This window comes from Macaca nemestrina, chromosome 4, assembly GCF_043159975.1.
Source record: "Macaca nemestrina isolate mMacNem1 chromosome 4, mMacNem.hap1, whole genome shotgun sequence".
NCBI lineage: Eukaryota > Metazoa > Chordata > Mammalia > Primates > Cercopithecidae > Macaca > Macaca nemestrina.
In genome coordinates this window covers 84,023,786-84,042,693 of record NC_092128.1, presented here as the reverse complement: position 1 = coordinate 84,042,693, position 18,908 = coordinate 84,023,786, and the positions used below count along the sequence as shown (strand labels likewise).

General features: G+C 38.1%; 1 protein-coding gene and 1 long non-coding RNA gene across 5 annotated transcripts in view; both read right to left on the bottom strand.

Annotated features, from left to right (window-relative positions):
* Window positions 1–18,908, bottom strand: part of LOC105475609 (uncharacterized) — a 765,655-nt gene that overhangs the window by 554,986 nt on the left and 191,761 nt on the right. The window lies entirely within an intron of this gene.
* Window positions 9,811–10,399, bottom strand: LOC139362810 (large ribosomal subunit protein eL24-like). The gene has a single exon (XM_071094895.1). It carries the CDS (start codon window positions 10,326–10,328, stop codon window positions 9,855–9,857), a length of 474 nt encoding a protein of 157 aa, XP_070950996.1. The 5' UTR covers window positions 10,329–10,399; the 3' UTR covers window positions 9,811–9,854.

Genomic DNA, 18,908 nt, shown 5'->3' with positions numbered 1-18,908 from the left:
AAAATAAAAACTTCAGTCAAATTAAATTTAAAGGAGTTTAATCAAACAATGAACAATTCACGAATTGGGCAGTCCCCAGAATCACAGCAGATTCAGAGAGACTCCCTGCCCTGCATTTTTCTGTATCTTACTTTTAGATCTATTTTGTACTAAATAGGTTATAAAGCAGTTTAATTTTGTAAACATACAAAAGATTTACAAGGATCTTTGATGTTAAAAAATCACACATGTAGAATTTTATTTTAGTTTCTTCAAAACACTCAGTAATCTAATTAGCTGGAAGCACACAATAAAATTTATTCTGTACTTTTAGCTTCCAAGTTATTATATAACCATAATGGCATTTCATTTATCTCAACTTAATATTACTTTTATCAGTATTAATCTCAAAATACTGATAATATTTTATTAAATATTTTTAGACATAAATGTCACATATACTTGATAAAGCACTCAGCTCTTCCTAGTGGATAAGCTTTAGCTAATGGTATCAATATTTTCACATTTTAATAATGTTATTGTTAGTTTTAAGTATGTGTTTAAAATTCATAAAGCATAAAGCAAATGGTGTCTATGAAGTTGAAACCAAATTATGAAAAATATAAAAAAAATTGCTTTTTAAATAAAATCAGTTGACATTAAGTGACACTTAATTATCCCCATGTTATTAAATATATTAAAAAGTCATAATGGAGATTTTAACCAATGAGGTATTCATTGATTTTCCACTCATTCTGCTACACTTTACAATTCCTTATCAATGAAAATAAAAAGAAGTAACTGAGAGAAAAAAAGGAAGTAAATAATACTGAAACCTAGATTTTTTATAGGTAGGGTATGGAAGATAGGATTTTTAACTATCATATTAATGAGCAAAAATAAAATACAAAGTATGATTTGAAAGAAATATACAGAATCAATGGTAGTATTCAGCTCTTTCCGGTGGGTGGGTGACATGCTTGTGAAGGAAAAATGCATTGCCTAAAAACCATACCCATGTGTGATGGAGTGTGCATCTGTTCAATACAGGCCAAGCCAAAATCTGCAGGTGTCAAAATGCCAGTAGTACACACAAAATGATGGAAATGAAGACAAATTATCTTTTGAAAAGTACCAATGTTCATAAATTTTTTCTTAATTCTGCATGCGTGACGATATCATTGGCTTTCTTCCCCTTTATCATGTTGTCTGTGTTGATAAAAGTCAAAAAATGAACAAGAAAAAAATGCCCTCTCTGCAATCAACAACGCAAGCAAATGACTAGCCTGACATTTCATCAGTTCTTCTAGGAAATCCCTGGATAACAGCACTACTGTCTCCATTTTTGCTAAAAAGCAGATTAGAAAGATGAGGCCCAATTGTTGGCATAAAACTTTTGAGAAATATTTCTGTGAAGTGTGAAAAAAGACTTGTAGGTTTTGTGAATTATTGGTCCTGTATTTATGCACTGAAAAGTCAAAGTTACAAATTGCAGATGCCACTCATCCACTTGTTCTCAGGTCTGCAAAATGGCTCTAGATGACCTTCCAAAAATGACAACCTGAATTATGAAAAAAATTTTATCTCTGATAAGTTTCTCTCTAAGCCATTAAGATAAGCAGATTGATTGAACAGAGATTTGCCATCATACCAGAACATATGGTTTGCAAATGTGAGTTATATGTATTTTATTCAAGTACCTTCTTAATTGTCTAATATAATAAACTTCATATTACTATACACTTTAATAAAGTAGTTCAAGTATATTCATTTCTCAAATAATCCTGTAAAATGGGAAGTCCGATATTTTTATTTTCTGATTACAGATGTGGAAAAATATAATGGCTTGCATAGAGTCATGCACATATAAATTGTAGCGGCAACACTGGAACTCAAGTGTTTTGATTTTTATCCTTACACCTCTTCTGTTATGCTATCCTGCTTTTATTGTTAAGAATTTAAATCTTAATTTCTGTAATCCTCATTTGTACCATTCATGGATTGTTCCCTAGGAATACATAAAGCCACTTATTAGATGTACTATGCAAATTTATACCTTGTTTTTCACACATGCACAGGCAATACAAATATACTGTAGTAGTCCATTTACTATATCAGTAAGTCAAGAAGTGGATCTAATTAGCATTAGAACTTAAAAGTTAAGCTAATCAAATAGATTATTATAAAATAGAATTCACCAAGGATTTGCACACACCATATAACCAGAAAATACTTACTTGTATCAGTTTCCTAGGACTGCTATAACAAGGTACCATTAAACCAGGTAACCTAAAATGTAGAAATTTAATTTCTCAGAGTGGTAGAGGCCAGAAGTCCAAAATCAAGGTGTTAGCAGAGCCATGCTCTATCTGAATGGTCTAGAAAAAAATCCTCCCCTGCCTCTTCCTAGCTTCAGGTGACTTCAGGCTTGTGGCAACATTACTCCAATCCTTGCCTCTCTTGTCATGTAAGATTCTTCCCTGTGTGTCTCTGCATATTTGGAGCTTCTCTTTGTATAAAAACACCAATCATACTGGATTTAAGGCACATTCTAATCTCTTATGACTTAATTCTAACTAATTACATCTGCAAAGACTTTATTTCCAAATAAGATCACATTCTGAAGTTCCAGGTGGACCTGAAATTTGAGAGGACACCCTCACCAGCTACCTATAAAAATCCCTACTTCCTTCCACAATACTATAAAGGAAGACTTCCTTTTTTCCTTTATTTCAGAAGCCATTGGAACTCTCACACATTACAGAGTTTTTTTTAAAATCTTACTTGATCTAGGGTGTTATGTGGCTGTACTAAGCATCATACGTAAAGGACAAGAGAGAAGGAAGAGGAGAAACTGGTTTTAGTAGCACAATTTAATTGTTGGCTCATCACAGTCCATTTTAAATCTTTACTGTAATAGTCTGTTTTCTGGCTGCTGATAAAGACATACCATACCCAAAACTTGGTAATTTACAACAGAAAGAGGTTTAATGGACTTACAAATCCACACAGCTGGAGAAGGCTAGGAGAAGCAAGTCATATCTTACATGAATGGCAGCAGGTGAAGAGAGAGCTGGTACAGAAAAAGCTTACTTTTTATACTTCATTTTTTTAAAAATTTTACTTCAGGTTCTGGGATACATGTGCTGAATGTGCAGGTTTGTTACATAGGTATACATGTGTCATGGTGGTTTGCTGCACCCATCAACCAGTCATCTAGGTGTGTGTGTGTGCAGTTGCAAGATGTAATAGAGTGAAGACAGAGTTCCCATACAAAGGGAGGGGACCCAAAGAGGGTAGCCGTTGCTGGCTCGAATGCCTGGGTTTATATCCCGATCATTGTCCCTCCCACTGTGTTCTCAGACGATAGATGATTGGCTATTTCTTTACCTCCTGTTTGTGCCTAATTAACATTTTAGTGAGTTCTCTGATTGGTCAGGTGTGAGCTAAGTTGCAAGCCCTGTGTTTAAAGGTGGACACAGTCACCTTCCCAACTAGGCTTAGGGATTCTTAGTCGGCCTAGGAAATCCAGCTAGTCCTGTCTCTCAGTAGCCCCTCTCAACAGGAAAACCCAAGTGCTGTTGGGGAGGCTGGCTGATGACTGCTCTAACTGCTTCCAGCTGAATTGGGGCATAGTAGGGGTTGTGCAGTTGAAATTTCCTCGGCAGGGGTGCCTTCGATGTCATTAACATCGGAGCATGGGCTAGCAGGCCGGTCCAGGGGTCCATGGTAGATCTTAATAATGGACAGCATCTGGGGTTCCATTTAAAGAACCATTTGTAGTTTCACAGCTTTGATTCTGGAAGACACAAACTTAACAAGGAGGTTAAAGATACACGGATTGAAATGCTTGGCCTGAAGTGCAGGGGATTATTTCTTTGGCACACTTCACAGACCCTGACTATCTGCTTGATAGTTTTGAAAAGGCTGGTCCAGTAAATAATAATGTGGGCATTTGATGGGTGCTATCAATGCCTAAGTGAAAAGTTTAGTGAAGGGTTTTAAGTAATTTCCATTGGTTAGCTGCAGGCAAAAGTAGTTTTCCTTCTTCGGTGGCTAGCCATCCTGAGGGGAGGAAACTATGTCCTCTTGAGGTTCCCCATTCTATTTCTTTTTCTGAGTACTGGGTCTTGGTTTCCCAGAGGGGATTACCCCATACCAGAGGTCCTTCTGTAAGCATTTCTAATGGAGGGTCCTGCCTTGCAGCTCTTTTGGCTTCAATATCCCCTTGGTGGTTCCCTTCTATTTCCCTTTCCTTTCCTTTCTGATGACCCCAACAGTGTAAGACTGCCACCTCTTTAGGTTTCTGTACAGCCAATAATAATCTCCTAATGGCTTCCTGATGTTTGATAGGTGTTCCCTCAGAATTCGTTTCTCTCCATATTGCTGCGAGGGCATGGAGGACCAGGTAAGCATACGTAGAGTCTGTATATATATTTACCCTTTTTTCTTCTCCTAATTTTAGTGCCTGAGTGAGGGCTATTAGTTCTGCCAGCTGAGTGCTAGTTCCTGGAATGAGGGGATTACTTTCAATAATTCCATTATCACTGACTACTGCATACCCTGCTTTTCGAAGTCCTTTTTCTACAAAGGAACTTCCATCAGTATACATGTTGAGGCCAGGATCAGTCAAGCAAACCTCTAGAAGGTCCCCTTGAGTGGCACAGGTTTGAGCAATTACTTGTTGACAGTTATGTTCTATTTTTTTCTTCGTTGTCTGGAAGAAATGTGACTGGCTTATGAGTTGCACAAGTGCACAGTCGCAGCACTGGTCCTTCAAGTAAGAGCCTGATATTTGAGCAAATGGTTGTCTGACAGCCACAAGTCTCCTTTAGCAGTGAGTATGCCGGTCACATCATTAGATGTCCACACAGTAGGATCTCTTCCCTGTATCATTTTACCTGCTTCAGATACTAAGGCTGCTACTGCTGCCCCTACCAGTAAACAATGAGGCCAACCCTTTGCCATTACATCAATTTCCTTACTCAGGTATGCCACGGGTTACAAGCTGGTCCCTCGGACCTGTGTAAGGACTCCTAGAGCTATTCCTGGTTTTTCTGTGACATATAAAGAAAAGTCTTGCCCTGTTGGCAAGTTTAACACTGGGGCTTGGGTTAGGGCCTTCTTTAGGGTCTGGAAAGCTGCTTCTGCTTCAGGTGTCCATCTTACTAAATGGGTATTGGCTTTCTGAGCTTTCTTAATTAGTGTACATAATGACCTGGCTATTTCACCATACCTGGGAATCTGTATTTGGCAGAAGTCTGTTATGCCAAGGAATCCTTTTAGTTGCTTTAGGGTTTGGGGATGAAGATAAGCCAGTACAGGCTGGATACATTCCTCACTGAGGGCCCTGGTGCCTTTGAATAATTTTAGCCCTAAGTATTTAACCTGCCGTGAGCAGACCTGAGGCTTTGGTTTGGAAACCTTGTAGCCACAGGTGGTGAGGAAATTTAAGAGCATTTGGGAGGCTTGATGGCACAAGGCTTCTGAACAGGTGGCTAAAATTAAATCATCCATGTACCAAAGGACAAGAGTGTCCAGGTATGAGAACTGGCTCAAGACTTGGGCTAAAAGCAAAAAGGTAGCTTATTAACTCAAAAATCTTAAAGTATGGGGCTATTCTGTTAGAAAAAGGTAATTTAACACCAACTACTGATAATTCCCTGAACCCAACAGATTTCCTAGCAGGGGATTTAAATCTTAATTACCATACAAAGGTCTGACCAGACCTAGGAGGAACTCCCTTCAGGACAGGATAGATGGTTCCTCCCAGGTGATTGAGGAAGAAACCACAACGGGCATTCTGTAATTGATAGGGAGACTCTTGTGGAAGCAGAGTTAGAAAAATTGCCTAATAATTGGTCTCCTCAAACATGTGAGCTGTTTGCACTCAGCCAAGTCTTAAAGTACTTACAGAATCAAAAAAGACTACCTCAGTCCTGATTCAAAAGGTTACCTACACACTCTCTGAAATGAATTTGCATAAGAACTGTTGTTTATGGGAATGCATCTTGATGGGGCAGCTGGATTGTTATGAAATACTCAGGAACCCAGCCCAGCTCTAGGACTCACTCCTGAGCACAAAGGCAATGTTGGGCATACTGGTAAAGGACCACTAAAATCCAGCCGCCCAAACCCCTTTCTTTGTGGTCAAGAAAGTCAGGAAAAGGTGCAGGACTGCTACATCAGTGAACGTAAATAATTCTATAAGCAGAGGTCCATGGGTGGTTACGCACCCTGGAAAGGAACAAGCATTAGGACCATAGAGGACACTGTAGAACTAACGCTCATTGGAAAATGACTAGGGGTGCTGGCATCCCTATGTTCTTTTTTCAGATGGGAAACGTTCCCCCCAAGGTAAAAATGCCCCTAAGATGTATTCTGGAGAATTGGGATCAATTTGACCCTCAAATGCTAAGAAAGGACTTGTGTTCTTCTGCAGTTCCACCTGGCCACGATATCCTCTTCAAGGGGGAGAAACCTGGCCTCCTGAGGGAAGTATAAATTATAACACCATCTTACAGCTAGACCTCTTTTGTAGAAAAGAAGGCAAATAGAGTGAAGTGCCATATGTACAAACTTCCTTTTCATTAAGAGACAACTCGCGATTATGTAAAAAGTGTAATTTATGCCCTACAAGAAGTCCTCAGAGCCTACCTCCCTACCCCAGTGTCCCCCTGACTCCTTCCCCAACTAATAAGGACCGCCTTTCAACCCAAACAGTCCAAAAAGGAGAGAGACAAAGGGGTAAACAATGAACCAAAGAGTGCCAATATTCCCCGATTATGCCCCCTCCAAGCAGTGGGAGGAAGAGAATTTGGCCCAGTCAGAGTGCATGTATCTTTTGCTCTCTCAGACTTAAAGCAAATTAAAATAGACCTAGGTAAATTCTCAGATAACCCTGATGGCTATACTGATGTTTTACAAGGGTTAGGATCCTTTGATCTGACATGGAGAGGTATAATGTTACTGCTAAATCAGACACTAACACCAAATGAGAGAAGTGCCGCCCTAACTGCAGCCCGAGAGTTTGGCGGTCTCTGGTATCTCAGTCAGGTCAATGATAGGATGACCACAGAGGAAAGAGAACAATTCCCCACAGGCCATCAGGCAGTTCCCAGTGTAGACCTTCACTGGGACACAGAATCAGAACATGGAGATTGGTGCCGCAGACATTTTGCTAACTTGCATGCTAGAAGGACTAAGGAAAACCAGGAAGCAGCCTATGAATTATTCAATGATGTCCACTATAACACAGGGAAGGGAAGAAAATCCTACTGCTTTTCTGGTGAGACTAAGGGAGGCGTTGAGGAAGCATACCTCCCTGTCACCTGACTCTATTGAAGGCCAACTAATCTTAAAGGATAAGTTTATCACTCAGTCAGCTGCAGACATTAGAAAAAAACTTCAAAAGTCCACCTTAGGCCCGGAGCAAAACTTAGAAACCCTATTGAACTTGTCAACCTCAGTTTTTTATAATAGAGATCAGGAGGAGCAGGCGGAACAGGATGAACAGGATAAAAAAAAGGCCACTGCTTTAGTCATGTCCCTCAGCAAGCGGACTTCGGAGGCTCTGGAAAAGGGAAAAGCTGGACAAATCAAATGCATAACAGGGCTTGCTTCCAGTGCGGTCTACAAGGACACTTCAAAAAAGATTATCCAAATAGAAATAAGCTGCCTCCTCGTCCATGCTCCTTATGTCAAGGGAATCACTGGAAGGTCCACTGCCCCAGGGGATGAAGGTCCTCTGAGTCAGAAGCCACTAACCAGATGATCCAGCAGCAGGACTGAGTGTGCCTGGGGCAAGAGCCAGTCCTTGCCATCACCCTCATAGAGCCCCAGGTATGCTTGACCATTAACGGCCAGGAGGTTAATTGTCTCCTGGACACTGGCACGGCTTTCTCAGTCTTACCCTCCTGTCCCGGACGACTGTCCTCCAGATCTGTCACTATCCGAGGGGTCCTAGGACAGCCAGTCACTAGATACTTCTCCCAGCCACTAAGTTGTGACTGGGGAGCTTTACTCTTTTCACATGCTTTTCTAATTATGCCTGAAAGCCCCACTCCCTTGTTAGGGAGAGACAGTCTAGCAAAAGCAGGGGGCATTATACACCTGAACAGAGGACAAGGAACACCCATTTGTTGTCCCCTGCTTAAGGAAGGAATTAATCCTGAAGTCTGGGCAACAGATGGACAATATGGACGAGCAAAGAATACCTACCCATCCTGTTCAAGTTAAACTAAAGAATTCCGCCTCCTTTCCCTACCAAAAGCAGTACCCCCTTAGACCTGAGGCCCAACAAGGACTCCAAAAGATTGTTAAGGACCTAAAAGCCCAAGGCCTAGTAAAACCATGCAATAGCCCCTGCAATACTCCAATTTTAGGAATACAGAAACCCAACGGACAGTGGAGGTTAGTGCAAGATCACAGGATTATCAATGAGGCCATTGTCCCTCTGTACCCAACTGCACCTAACCCTTATACTCTGCTTTCCCAAATATCAGAGGAAGCAGAGTGGTTTACAGTTCTGGACCTTAAGGATGCCTTTTTCTGCATCCCTGTACATCCCAACTCTCAATTCTTGTTTGCCTTTGAAGATCCTTCGAACCCAATGTCTCAACTCACCTGGACTGTTTCACTCCAAGGGTTCAGGGATAGCCCCCATCTATTTGATCACCTAGGTTTTAAGACTTATGTGCATTAGGTATTTGTTCTAATGCTCTCCCTCCCCCTTCCCCTATCCCCTAACTGGACCCAGTGTGTGGTGTTCCCCTCCCTGTGTCCATGTGTTCTCATTGTTCTCATTGTTCATGAGCGAGAACATGTGGTGTTTGGTTTTCCGTTCCTGCGCTAGTTTGCTGAGCATGATGGTTTCCAGCTTCATCCATGTACCTGCAAAGGACATTAACTCATTGCTTTTTATGGCTGCATATTATTCCATAGTGTATATGTGCCACATTTTCTTTATCCAATCCATCATTTGTGGACATTTGGCTTGGTTCCAAGTCTTTGCTATTGTAAATAGTGCTACAATAAACATACAGGTGCTTGTGTATGTGTGTGTGTGTGTGTGTGTATGTATTTGGTTTTTTTGTTTGTTTTTTGTTTTTTTGAGACAGAGTCTCACTCTGTTGCCCAGGCTGGAGTGCAGTGGTGCGATCTCGGCTCACTGCAAACTCTGCCTCCCGGGTTCATGCTGTTCTCCTGCAGCAGCCTTCCAAGTAGCTGGGACTACAGGTGCCTGCCACCATGCCCAGCTAATTTTTTTTTGTATTTTCAGTAGGGACGGGGTTTCACCATGTTTGCCAGGATGGTCTCGATCTCCTGACCTCGTGACCTGCCCGCCTCAGCCTCCCAAAGTGCTGGGATTACAGGCATGAGCCACCGCGCCTGGCCCATGTATCTTTATAGTAGAATGATTTATAATCCTTTAGGTATATACCCAGTAATGGGATTGCTGAGTCAAATGGTATTTCTGGTTCTAGATCCTCGAGGAATTGCCATACTATCTTCCATAATGGTTGAAGATAGTGTGGCAATTCATAATTTACACTCCCACTAACAGTGTAAAAGCATTCCTTTTTTCTCCACATCCTCTCCAGCATCTGCTGTTTCCAGACTTTTTAATGACTGCCATTCTAACTAGTGTGAGATGGTATCTCATTGTGGTTTTGATTTGCATTTCTCTAATAACCAAATTATAAACTTTTTTTCATATGTTTGTTGGCACATAAATGTCTTCTTTTGAGAACTATCTGTTCATATCCTTCGCCCACTTTCTGAACTAGAAAAAACTACTTTAAATTTATTTTTTCTTTCTTTTTTTTTTTTTAGAGTTATAATCCAATCTTTATTTAAAAATCGAATCTGCCAGTTTAGCGTTTTCCACCAACTCGGGGAGCTGAAACTTTCACAGGCTTCACAATCTTTTGCTTTGGTGCTGCCTTTGTAGGTGCCTTAGCAGCAGCCATTGCAGTCTTTTTAGATGCTTGCTTAGACTTTTTTGCTTCCTTAGCAGCCCTGATAGCTTGTTCTCCTTGGGCCTTTCTAACTTCAGGTTTCTGATTCCTCTTGGCCATTATATCAGCAAGAGATGCACCAGTAATGGCCTTCTGGAATTTGACTGCTCGGCGGGTTCTTTTCTTTTGAATTTCTTCCGACTGACCCTTTTTGTGCTTCCTTCTGTAGAGGACAGTCCAGTTTATCTGCCCAGGATTCCTCTTGGAAAGGAACGCCGACTCGCATTTTGCATTAAGAAACTGGAAAACCTTCCCGTCGGTCCTGGCGTAGCGCCTCCCGTGTCCAGGGTAGATCTTGTACCCGCTAAAACTGCACAGCTCCACCTTCATGGCGACGGATTCAAGAGAAGAGAAGAGATGGCGAAGAGAAAGAGAGAATCATGACTACTTTAAATTTCATATGTAACCCAAAAAGAACCCGTATAGCCAAGACAATCTAAGCAAAAAGGACAAAGCTGGAGGTATCATGCTACCTGACTTCAATCTGTACTACAATGCTATAGTAACCAAAACAGCATGGTACTGGTACCAAAACAGAAATATAGACCAATGGAACAGAGGCCTCAGAAATAATGCCACACATCTACAACCATCTGATCTTCAACAATCCTGACAAAAATAAGCAACGGGGAAAGGATTCCCTCTTTAATAAATGGTGCTGGGAAAACTGGCTAGCCATATGCAGAAAACTCAAACTGGACTCCTTCTTTACACCTTATACAAAAATTAACTCAAGATGGATTAAAGACTTAAACAGAAAACCTAAAACTATAAAAATCCTAGAAGAAAACCTGGGCAATACCATTCAGGACACAGATGGGCAAAGACTTCATGACCAAAATACCAAAAGCAATTACAACAAAAGACAAAATTGACAAATGGGATCTAATTAAACTAAAGAGCTTCAGCTCATCCAATTAAACTATCATCAGAGTCAACAGGCAACCTACAGAATGGGAGAAAATTTTTGCAATCTATCCATCTGACAAAGATCTAATATTCAGAATCTACAAGGAACTTAAACAAATTTACAAGAAAAAAAAAATCAAAACTTCTGTTTTTAATACCATCAGATCTCATGAGACTCACTATCACAAGAACAACGCAAGAAAGACCTGCCCCCATAATTCAATCATCTCCCACCAGGTTCCTCCCATGACATGTGGGAATTGTGGAAGTTACAATTCAAGATGAGCTTTGCGTGGGGACACAGTCAAACCATATAATTTACTTCTTTACTTGCCACAAATTCATCTTTTTTCATGTCTCAACAACTCTGGAGACCTTATCCTACTCCTCAACATGAGCTAATTTGAAAAACTGCTCAAAGATCCATAAATCTTCTGTATTGATCACAGAGAGAGAGGAACACTGATTGCAAAACCAGATAGCGGTAGTTGAAAGAAAAGGAATTGTGCCCGAGGATGAAAAATAGCATTTATTTATTTAAAAGCAATCAAACAAATACCCAAACACATATACCAATACATCTGAGTGACTACTATGTGTCAAGCAATTGTAATAGTGCATAATGTAGTCTCAAGCTGATCACTAAAAATCACCAACTGAGTTTTCACCAGTTAGAGTTCTATGACAGATGTTACTTTTCAATGTAATGCTAGAAAGATTTTAAAAATTAACTCTCCTCTGGAACCTGCATTTTTAAATTTTTATGCCTCTCATATTCATCACATCCATGATAGAAGCCTCTTATGATAGACTCGAACTGTGTAAAACTCCTGTGTGCTTCTTCCCAAATCTAGTGCATGGGGAGATATGTTATTAGCAGCACAGACTAGAATAGTGAATGGCATTGCCCATGAAAGCATCACTATGGTTTTATAATTCAAGATCATTTTACTTTCAATACTTGTGAGCTGGTCTAGGAATGAATAGTACAATATACTGTGGTGTTAAAGTTTCCATAATGTAAGTGACACATTGTTTTGCAATTGCCAGATAGGTAGAAAAATAGATACATCTTCTTCTTTCTATTCAACTTAAATGCAAATCAGTTTGTTGAAAAGTAACTAGAGATTTTAATGTTTCTATTATGTCTTTTCCCAAATAGCAGTTAATGTGCCCCATTCAATTTAATTCTTAGGTACTGTGGTGGTCATTAGGGTTCTTTGATAACTATTCATTGTTCTCCCAACTTCTGGCACATAGAAGGACTGAAATTACTGGCCCTTTATGGGTAGGGCCATTTCAATGAGTTGTGAGCAGAAGAGACATGTGTCACTTCTGGACTGGAATATTTAATTGTCCATATAATACTTTCTAGAGCTCCTTTTTATCTGAATAGAACTTCTTGCCAGCATGCATTAAAGGTGTAGTGTAGGTGAGCAATAAACCTTTGTTGTTTAATAGAACAGAGATTCAGGTGGTATTTGTTACCATAAACTTTTCTGACAAACACAAATGCTATTTTGAAGTACTACTTGATAGCATCTAATGTCATATAAGGCATACTAGATTATATACTCATGAGAGTCAATGACAACATTTATCACTTTGTTTTTATTCTTCCAATTGTGACATGTCTACATTGACCCTATTTTGAGAACATTAGTCAAAAGCACAAATGAAATGAAAATATTTTCATAATTTTTCACTTGATCCTGGTAAGCATGGCTCTCTTTGCACTCTTTTCTAGGTGTTTTCTTAAAATTTTGATTTTTAAATCAGCAAATTTAATCCGCCCACCCTTTCAGTTTGCCTAAACCTTACATAATAATGTGGTACATAAAATATACAGTTCTACTCTGTAATTTTGAGAGAGTCAAAGGGACTTAACTTGCACTTTGTTTCAACTTTTATACCACTCAATCATAATTAATTTTGATGATTTTTGGCTAAATGAGAAGCAATGGGTAGCTCTGCAGGAAAGGAAAAGGATAAGGGCATCTAACAAAGTTCCCTGTAGGTAATCCCAACCTAATTTAAAGCACACTTGATATGTAGCAATAGACCCTGGTAAAATGGCAGGTGATTCTCCAAACAGAATAAAAGTAGCAGTTGTATCCCTGCCCAGACTCAGTAAATTTGTATGAACATGGTGCTTTTCATTAGGCAATCAATAATATATTTTATTGGTTCCAGAACACTGCACAAAACCCACTAGAAGTCATCTCACTCCACTGTTTTGAGTGTGAACACTACAATTAAGCAAAGAAAAAAATAAATTAGTTTTTCTGAAATCTGGAGGTTTTCTAGTTGTAAAAACCCAATTACAAATTAGCAAGCTGTGAACAATCAGATTAAAAAATAATCAGGGACAAAGCAGCAAGTGTTTCACTTATAAAAATCTGCAAAGACTCACAAAGTTAGTTATATGGTAATTGATGGAAAATGAGAATATCAATGATATTACATGGAATCATAATTTTTTAGCCTCAAATATCAATAGTTTTACTGTATATATATGTATCTTTGAAATTTCTTATTTTCTCTTAAGGATGTGTAGAGATTTTGTAGGGATGCATATGCCAAATTAAAATAGTTTTTATATGTTTGAAATTCAGATTATTTGCTAACAAAAGATGATTATGAAGTATTTGAGTATATATAAATACAACATGAAATAATATTACAAAACTAAGACTAAATATATTGGTAATATTAGCAAATATCAGAAAACCTAATACAAACACAGCTTTTCAGGTTGGCTAAAAAATCAAATTTTAACATTATACATGAAACACCATAATACAAAGAGATTCAGCACCATTATACTTAAAAAGTAAACCAAAAGCAAACACACACATACACACAAATAGAAAGAAAGCCAGAATTTTGATGCTGATATCTGATGAGGTAAAATACTGTTGTGAAAGCATAAAAGAAACAAAAATCACATCTCATGATGCTAAAAGTTACAGATTATAATGATGACAGTTATTGACATTTGTACAGCAACAAGTCTTAGGAGGCCAACACTATACTTACAAAAAGAAATATGCAGAAATATGTTAATAACAGTAGAATTTAACTCAACTCTCATAATACAAGACTGATTAAGTGGATAAAGAGAAAGTATGTAAAAGGACTAACAATTAATATTACAGGCATGAGCCACTGTGCCTGGCCAAAATAACTTTTAAAAAACCCTTCCTGCAAAAAATACATTAGACTTAAAGATTTTACAGAGTAATTCTACCCAATCATTAAGACAAGATCATTCTAATGTTAAACTGTTCCTAATAATAGAAAAAGAAAGGCATTTCTCAAATTATTTTATGATAAAAATATTTATCTCAAATATTGAAATAAATATAACAAAATAATATTTACAGGGCCGGGCATGGTGGCTTATGCCTGTAATCCCAGCACTTTGGGAGGCCAAGGTGGGCGAATCATGAGGTCAGGAGATCGAGACCATCCTAGTAGCTAGTGAAACCCCGTCACTACTAAACATGGTGAAATCCCGTCACTACTAAAAATGCAAAAATATTAGCTGGGCGTGGTGCTGGGTGCCTATAGTCCCAGCTATTCAGGGAGGCTGAGGCAAGAGAACGGCATGAACCTGGGAGGCAGAACTTGGAGAGAGCAGAGGCGGTGCCACTGCACTCCAGCCTTGGTGACAGAGCAAGGCTCTGTCTCAATAAAAAAAAAAAAAAAAAAAAATTACGGCCCAATCCCACTTATGAATATTTATGCAAATATTAAAAAAAAGAATCAAGAGTACATTAATAGAATTAATCCCCTATTAGAAAGTATTTTAATAAAATCTTTCACATTAATAGAACCAAGAAGAAAAACCATCTGATAATTTTTACAGCAGCAGACCTTTTGCTTGACAAAATCCAACATCCACTTGTGTCAAAAAACCCTGAATTAAATAATTGAGTAATAAGTCTTAACAGAATAATATAACTATAATAAATATACCTCAGCCCTGAAGTAAGTAAGCATTCTATTTAATGTAGAAAACAAAGGCATTTCCAGTAAAATAAGAAACAACGCAATATGGTATTGTCTCTACTACCAATTGATCTTATCTTGCATTTACTAGTCACTAAAATTTGACAATAAATGAAGTTAAAGACATACATGTAAAAAACAATAGGTAGAAGTATCTCTATTTGTCTTACCTCAAAGGTGGTATATCTAATAATTTCAAAGCATTTACACTCATACCTGTTTTGCTTTTTCAAATGACTATAAGCCCTTTGAGGACTTGAACTGCTTCATTCTTTCAGTACACAACAAACCTAATATACATGATAATGCCTCCATAACTTGTTAACACATATAGATAATGACATTGTCGACTAACATTTTTTATTTTTTATTTTCTGAAATGGAGTTTTGCTCTTGTCACCTAGGCTGGAATGCAATGGCGCGATCTCGGCTCACTGCCACCTCCGCCTCCTGGGTTCATGAGATTCTCCTGCCTCAGCCTCCCAAGTAGCTGCGATTACAGGTGTCCACCACCACGCTCAGCTAATTTTTGTATTTTTAGTAGAGACAGGGTTTCACCATGTTGGCTAGACTGGTCCCGAACTCCTGACCTCAGGTGATCCACCTGCCTCAGCCTCCCAAAGTGCCGGGATTACAGGTGTGAGCCACCACACCTCGCTAACATTTTTAATATTCCAGAACAAGGACAAAAAAGCAAATATTGGACATTTGATATGTTTGATAAGGACCATAATTACTTTTGTTGATTTTCATGATGATCTTTATTTCTGAGACTCTGAGAAATCTTTGAAATATTAAGTATTTTTCATAAACAGCTTAACACATGCAGAGATGAAGAGTAAAGGAGGCCACTCTTTGGAAAGAATGTCTTCTACTAATTAGCAGGAAACCACTTACATAAAAATACCTTAGAAATGTAGTTTTTACTTGAGTAGATTCCCAAGCAGAAGTCCTGCTTTGACTAGATAAAAATGCATTAATAACAAATAGAATATTTGAAAATTTCAAGTTATTCCTGTATAGCTTTTAATAGCACCTCAGTAAGATACCAAGATCTTGAATTCAGTATCCAGATATTGATAAACTGAGTTTGCCATGCTGTGATTTGAAACACAAGATTTTATAACAGCTCACAGAGGCAAAAAAGACTTAACAACTTCCACATTCTGTTTTCTGTGGTGGAATCTTCTCTGAATATCCCCAGGCCACTGTTCTTGTTTATTTCTGTAAAACAAGATTATTTTAGCTTGTGAGAGAAGAAGAGCTTCACTTAATGAACATCATTTGGAGAATACTGTTGTGAGGTGTTTGATTCCGATTGACTGTAAATGTTTCAGCTAGTCACCAGAGGCTATAGACTCACACACAGCTCCACACATGCACATCTAAACTCCTTGATGAGAACAAATAAAAGAATCCTATTGTGTTAACCACTTTTTATGAAGAAAGCCAATTACAGTTAATTCTGCATTGCTCATTGTACCGTTTGTGGAATATTCAGGCAATTGTTTAAACACTCGTAAGCTTGAAAATGAAAACACTGGATTTTAATCCAGGCTCTATCACTTACAGGGAGAGTTTAAGAGGAAGTAAACTGCACAAACAAAACTAGAAAGAGAAATAACACTGATACTCTCAGGTTGGTGTAAAGATTAAATAAGGCATGTACACAGTTATTTAAATTTTGAAGCCCTATACAACTTTTAGTTATTGTTATTAAAACGTCTTGTCAGCTTTGTTGGAAAGTATGCCAAGATTTCAAAAGTAAGTACCTATAGAGAGGGGAGAAAGTATCTGTTTGCCAGGACTGCCATAACAAAATAGCACAAACTAGGTGACCTAACCAACAGAAACTTATTTCTTCACAGATCTAGGGATAGAATTCCAAGATCGAGGTGCTAGTAGGGCTGGTAAGGCCTCTGTCATCAACTCGTAGATGACCACCTTTCATTGTGTCCTCATATGGTCCTCCCTCTGTGTCTACCTATGTCCCATAAGGATCCCTGGCATAAGGATGAGGGTCTTATCCCTGTGTATTATAAGAATGTCTGTCACATTGGATTAGGGTCCATCCTCATGACCTCATTTTAACTTAACTACCTCTAAAGATCCTATCTCCAGAATGTAGTCACATTCTAAAGTACTGGTGGTTAGGATTTCAACACATGAATTTGAGGAGTCTTGAAGGGAGACATGACAAAATTTTGCTCATTACAGAGACTTTCAGGAATATCAGGGATAAAGGAAAATGGCAAGTAAACTGGTTACCAATTCCCTACAAGGTCACTCAGACAACCTGAAGCACAGTTTAGGACTGAAAGACTTGAAGGCAAGAGCCATACATGGACATTTTTGGAATCTCGAATAGCTCAGAGTGCCTGACACAGAGGAGGCACTCTGCTGCTGCTTGTTGGATGTGTAGAGTCCAAGTAAACTCAGGATTCATTTGGGTAACTGTTCATATATCAATGTATTTATAAACAATAATTGGTCTTTCTATATTAATATATTGATACATCAATATATATTAACAAATATATAATATTTACAATTTTTAATATATGATACATGATGGTTATATAGTATCTAACATGCCATTTAATACTATATTAATATACATATATGTATTTATATATTTATGTATACTAATATGTAGAAGTATAAAGACCAATTACTAGAAATGTGCCATTTGAATGAGAGATAATAAGTGGGATAGTACTTAGCATTTCAAGAAGAGAAAGGGAAGTTTCATTCAAGTAATAGTTGGGAGATAAAATCTGCAAAATTGGAGAATGTTTTGGATATGAAAGTTCATAAAAGTTAAGAATTGCTTCTACATTTCAGGCTTGCATAACTGAATGCATGGATGTGCCATTTCCTAAAAGGAGAACACTGGGTGTAAGTAAGTTGTAGGAAAAAGATCTCGAGTTCAGTTTTGAACATGATAATCTTGAGATGCAGTTGAGATTACCAAGTGGCTATTTCAAATAAATAATGGTATATAAGTCACTGAAATAACAAGCTCGTCTTAGCTAGAGAATTGTATTTTTAAATGATTATGTATAGTTGTTAATTTTAGGCTTACACAATTGAACATCTACTCTGTTCAAGAGTACAGCAATAATTTTAAAAAATTAATCTCTGGTCTCAGTCTAGTGAGGAAATAGATATTAATCAAATATTCACACAAGTAAGTGTAAAAGGAAACCGGTGATAATAACTGTGAAGTTAGCAAGAAACTGCTTATATAAAAACTGTGAAGCAGTCCATTGGATTTAGTGGGATTAATATTATTGATGTTATTGATGATCACCCTTCACAAATTCCTCCCACGATGATCACTGAAACTCCCCATGAGCACTGGTGTAGGCTAAAGTAAAGGTAGTAGGTGAAGAGGTGGTTTCTGTACATACATGTACATATGCACCTTTTTGAAAGGTTTGGATTTAAGAATGGGAAGAAAAATGACAGCATGTAGGCAGAAGAGAATATTAGTTGAAATGAAGGAATTATGACTTTAAAAAAAATGGCATGTATTCTGAGAAAGTTTGCAAACTCATAGAAAGAACACAGCTGAGAGAGAGAGGAGATATCTACAATAATAGATAGGAATGCTAATAAGCTGTAAAGAGATCGGCTAGAAAACCTAATCAAAGAATTTGGTCTTAGATAGGAGGAGAGGTGCTCCTGTTTGTGGCAGGACAGAAGGAAATTAGTATGGGTGCAGGTGTCAGGAGGCTTGTAGTATCCTTTCCTTTCCAGTGAGCCTTTTGAGAGTGTCATGTGAAGACCTCTATTTTTTTAAATTTTTATTTTGAAATAATGGTACAATCACACAGTAGTTATCAAAAAATCTTTTTAGTGTGCTTTGTATTCTTTTAATTCTTTTTTATTGATCCCTGATAGGTGTACATAGTTTCAGGGTGCATGTAATAAGTTAATACATTCATATAATTTGTAAATATCAAATCAATGTATTTACAATAT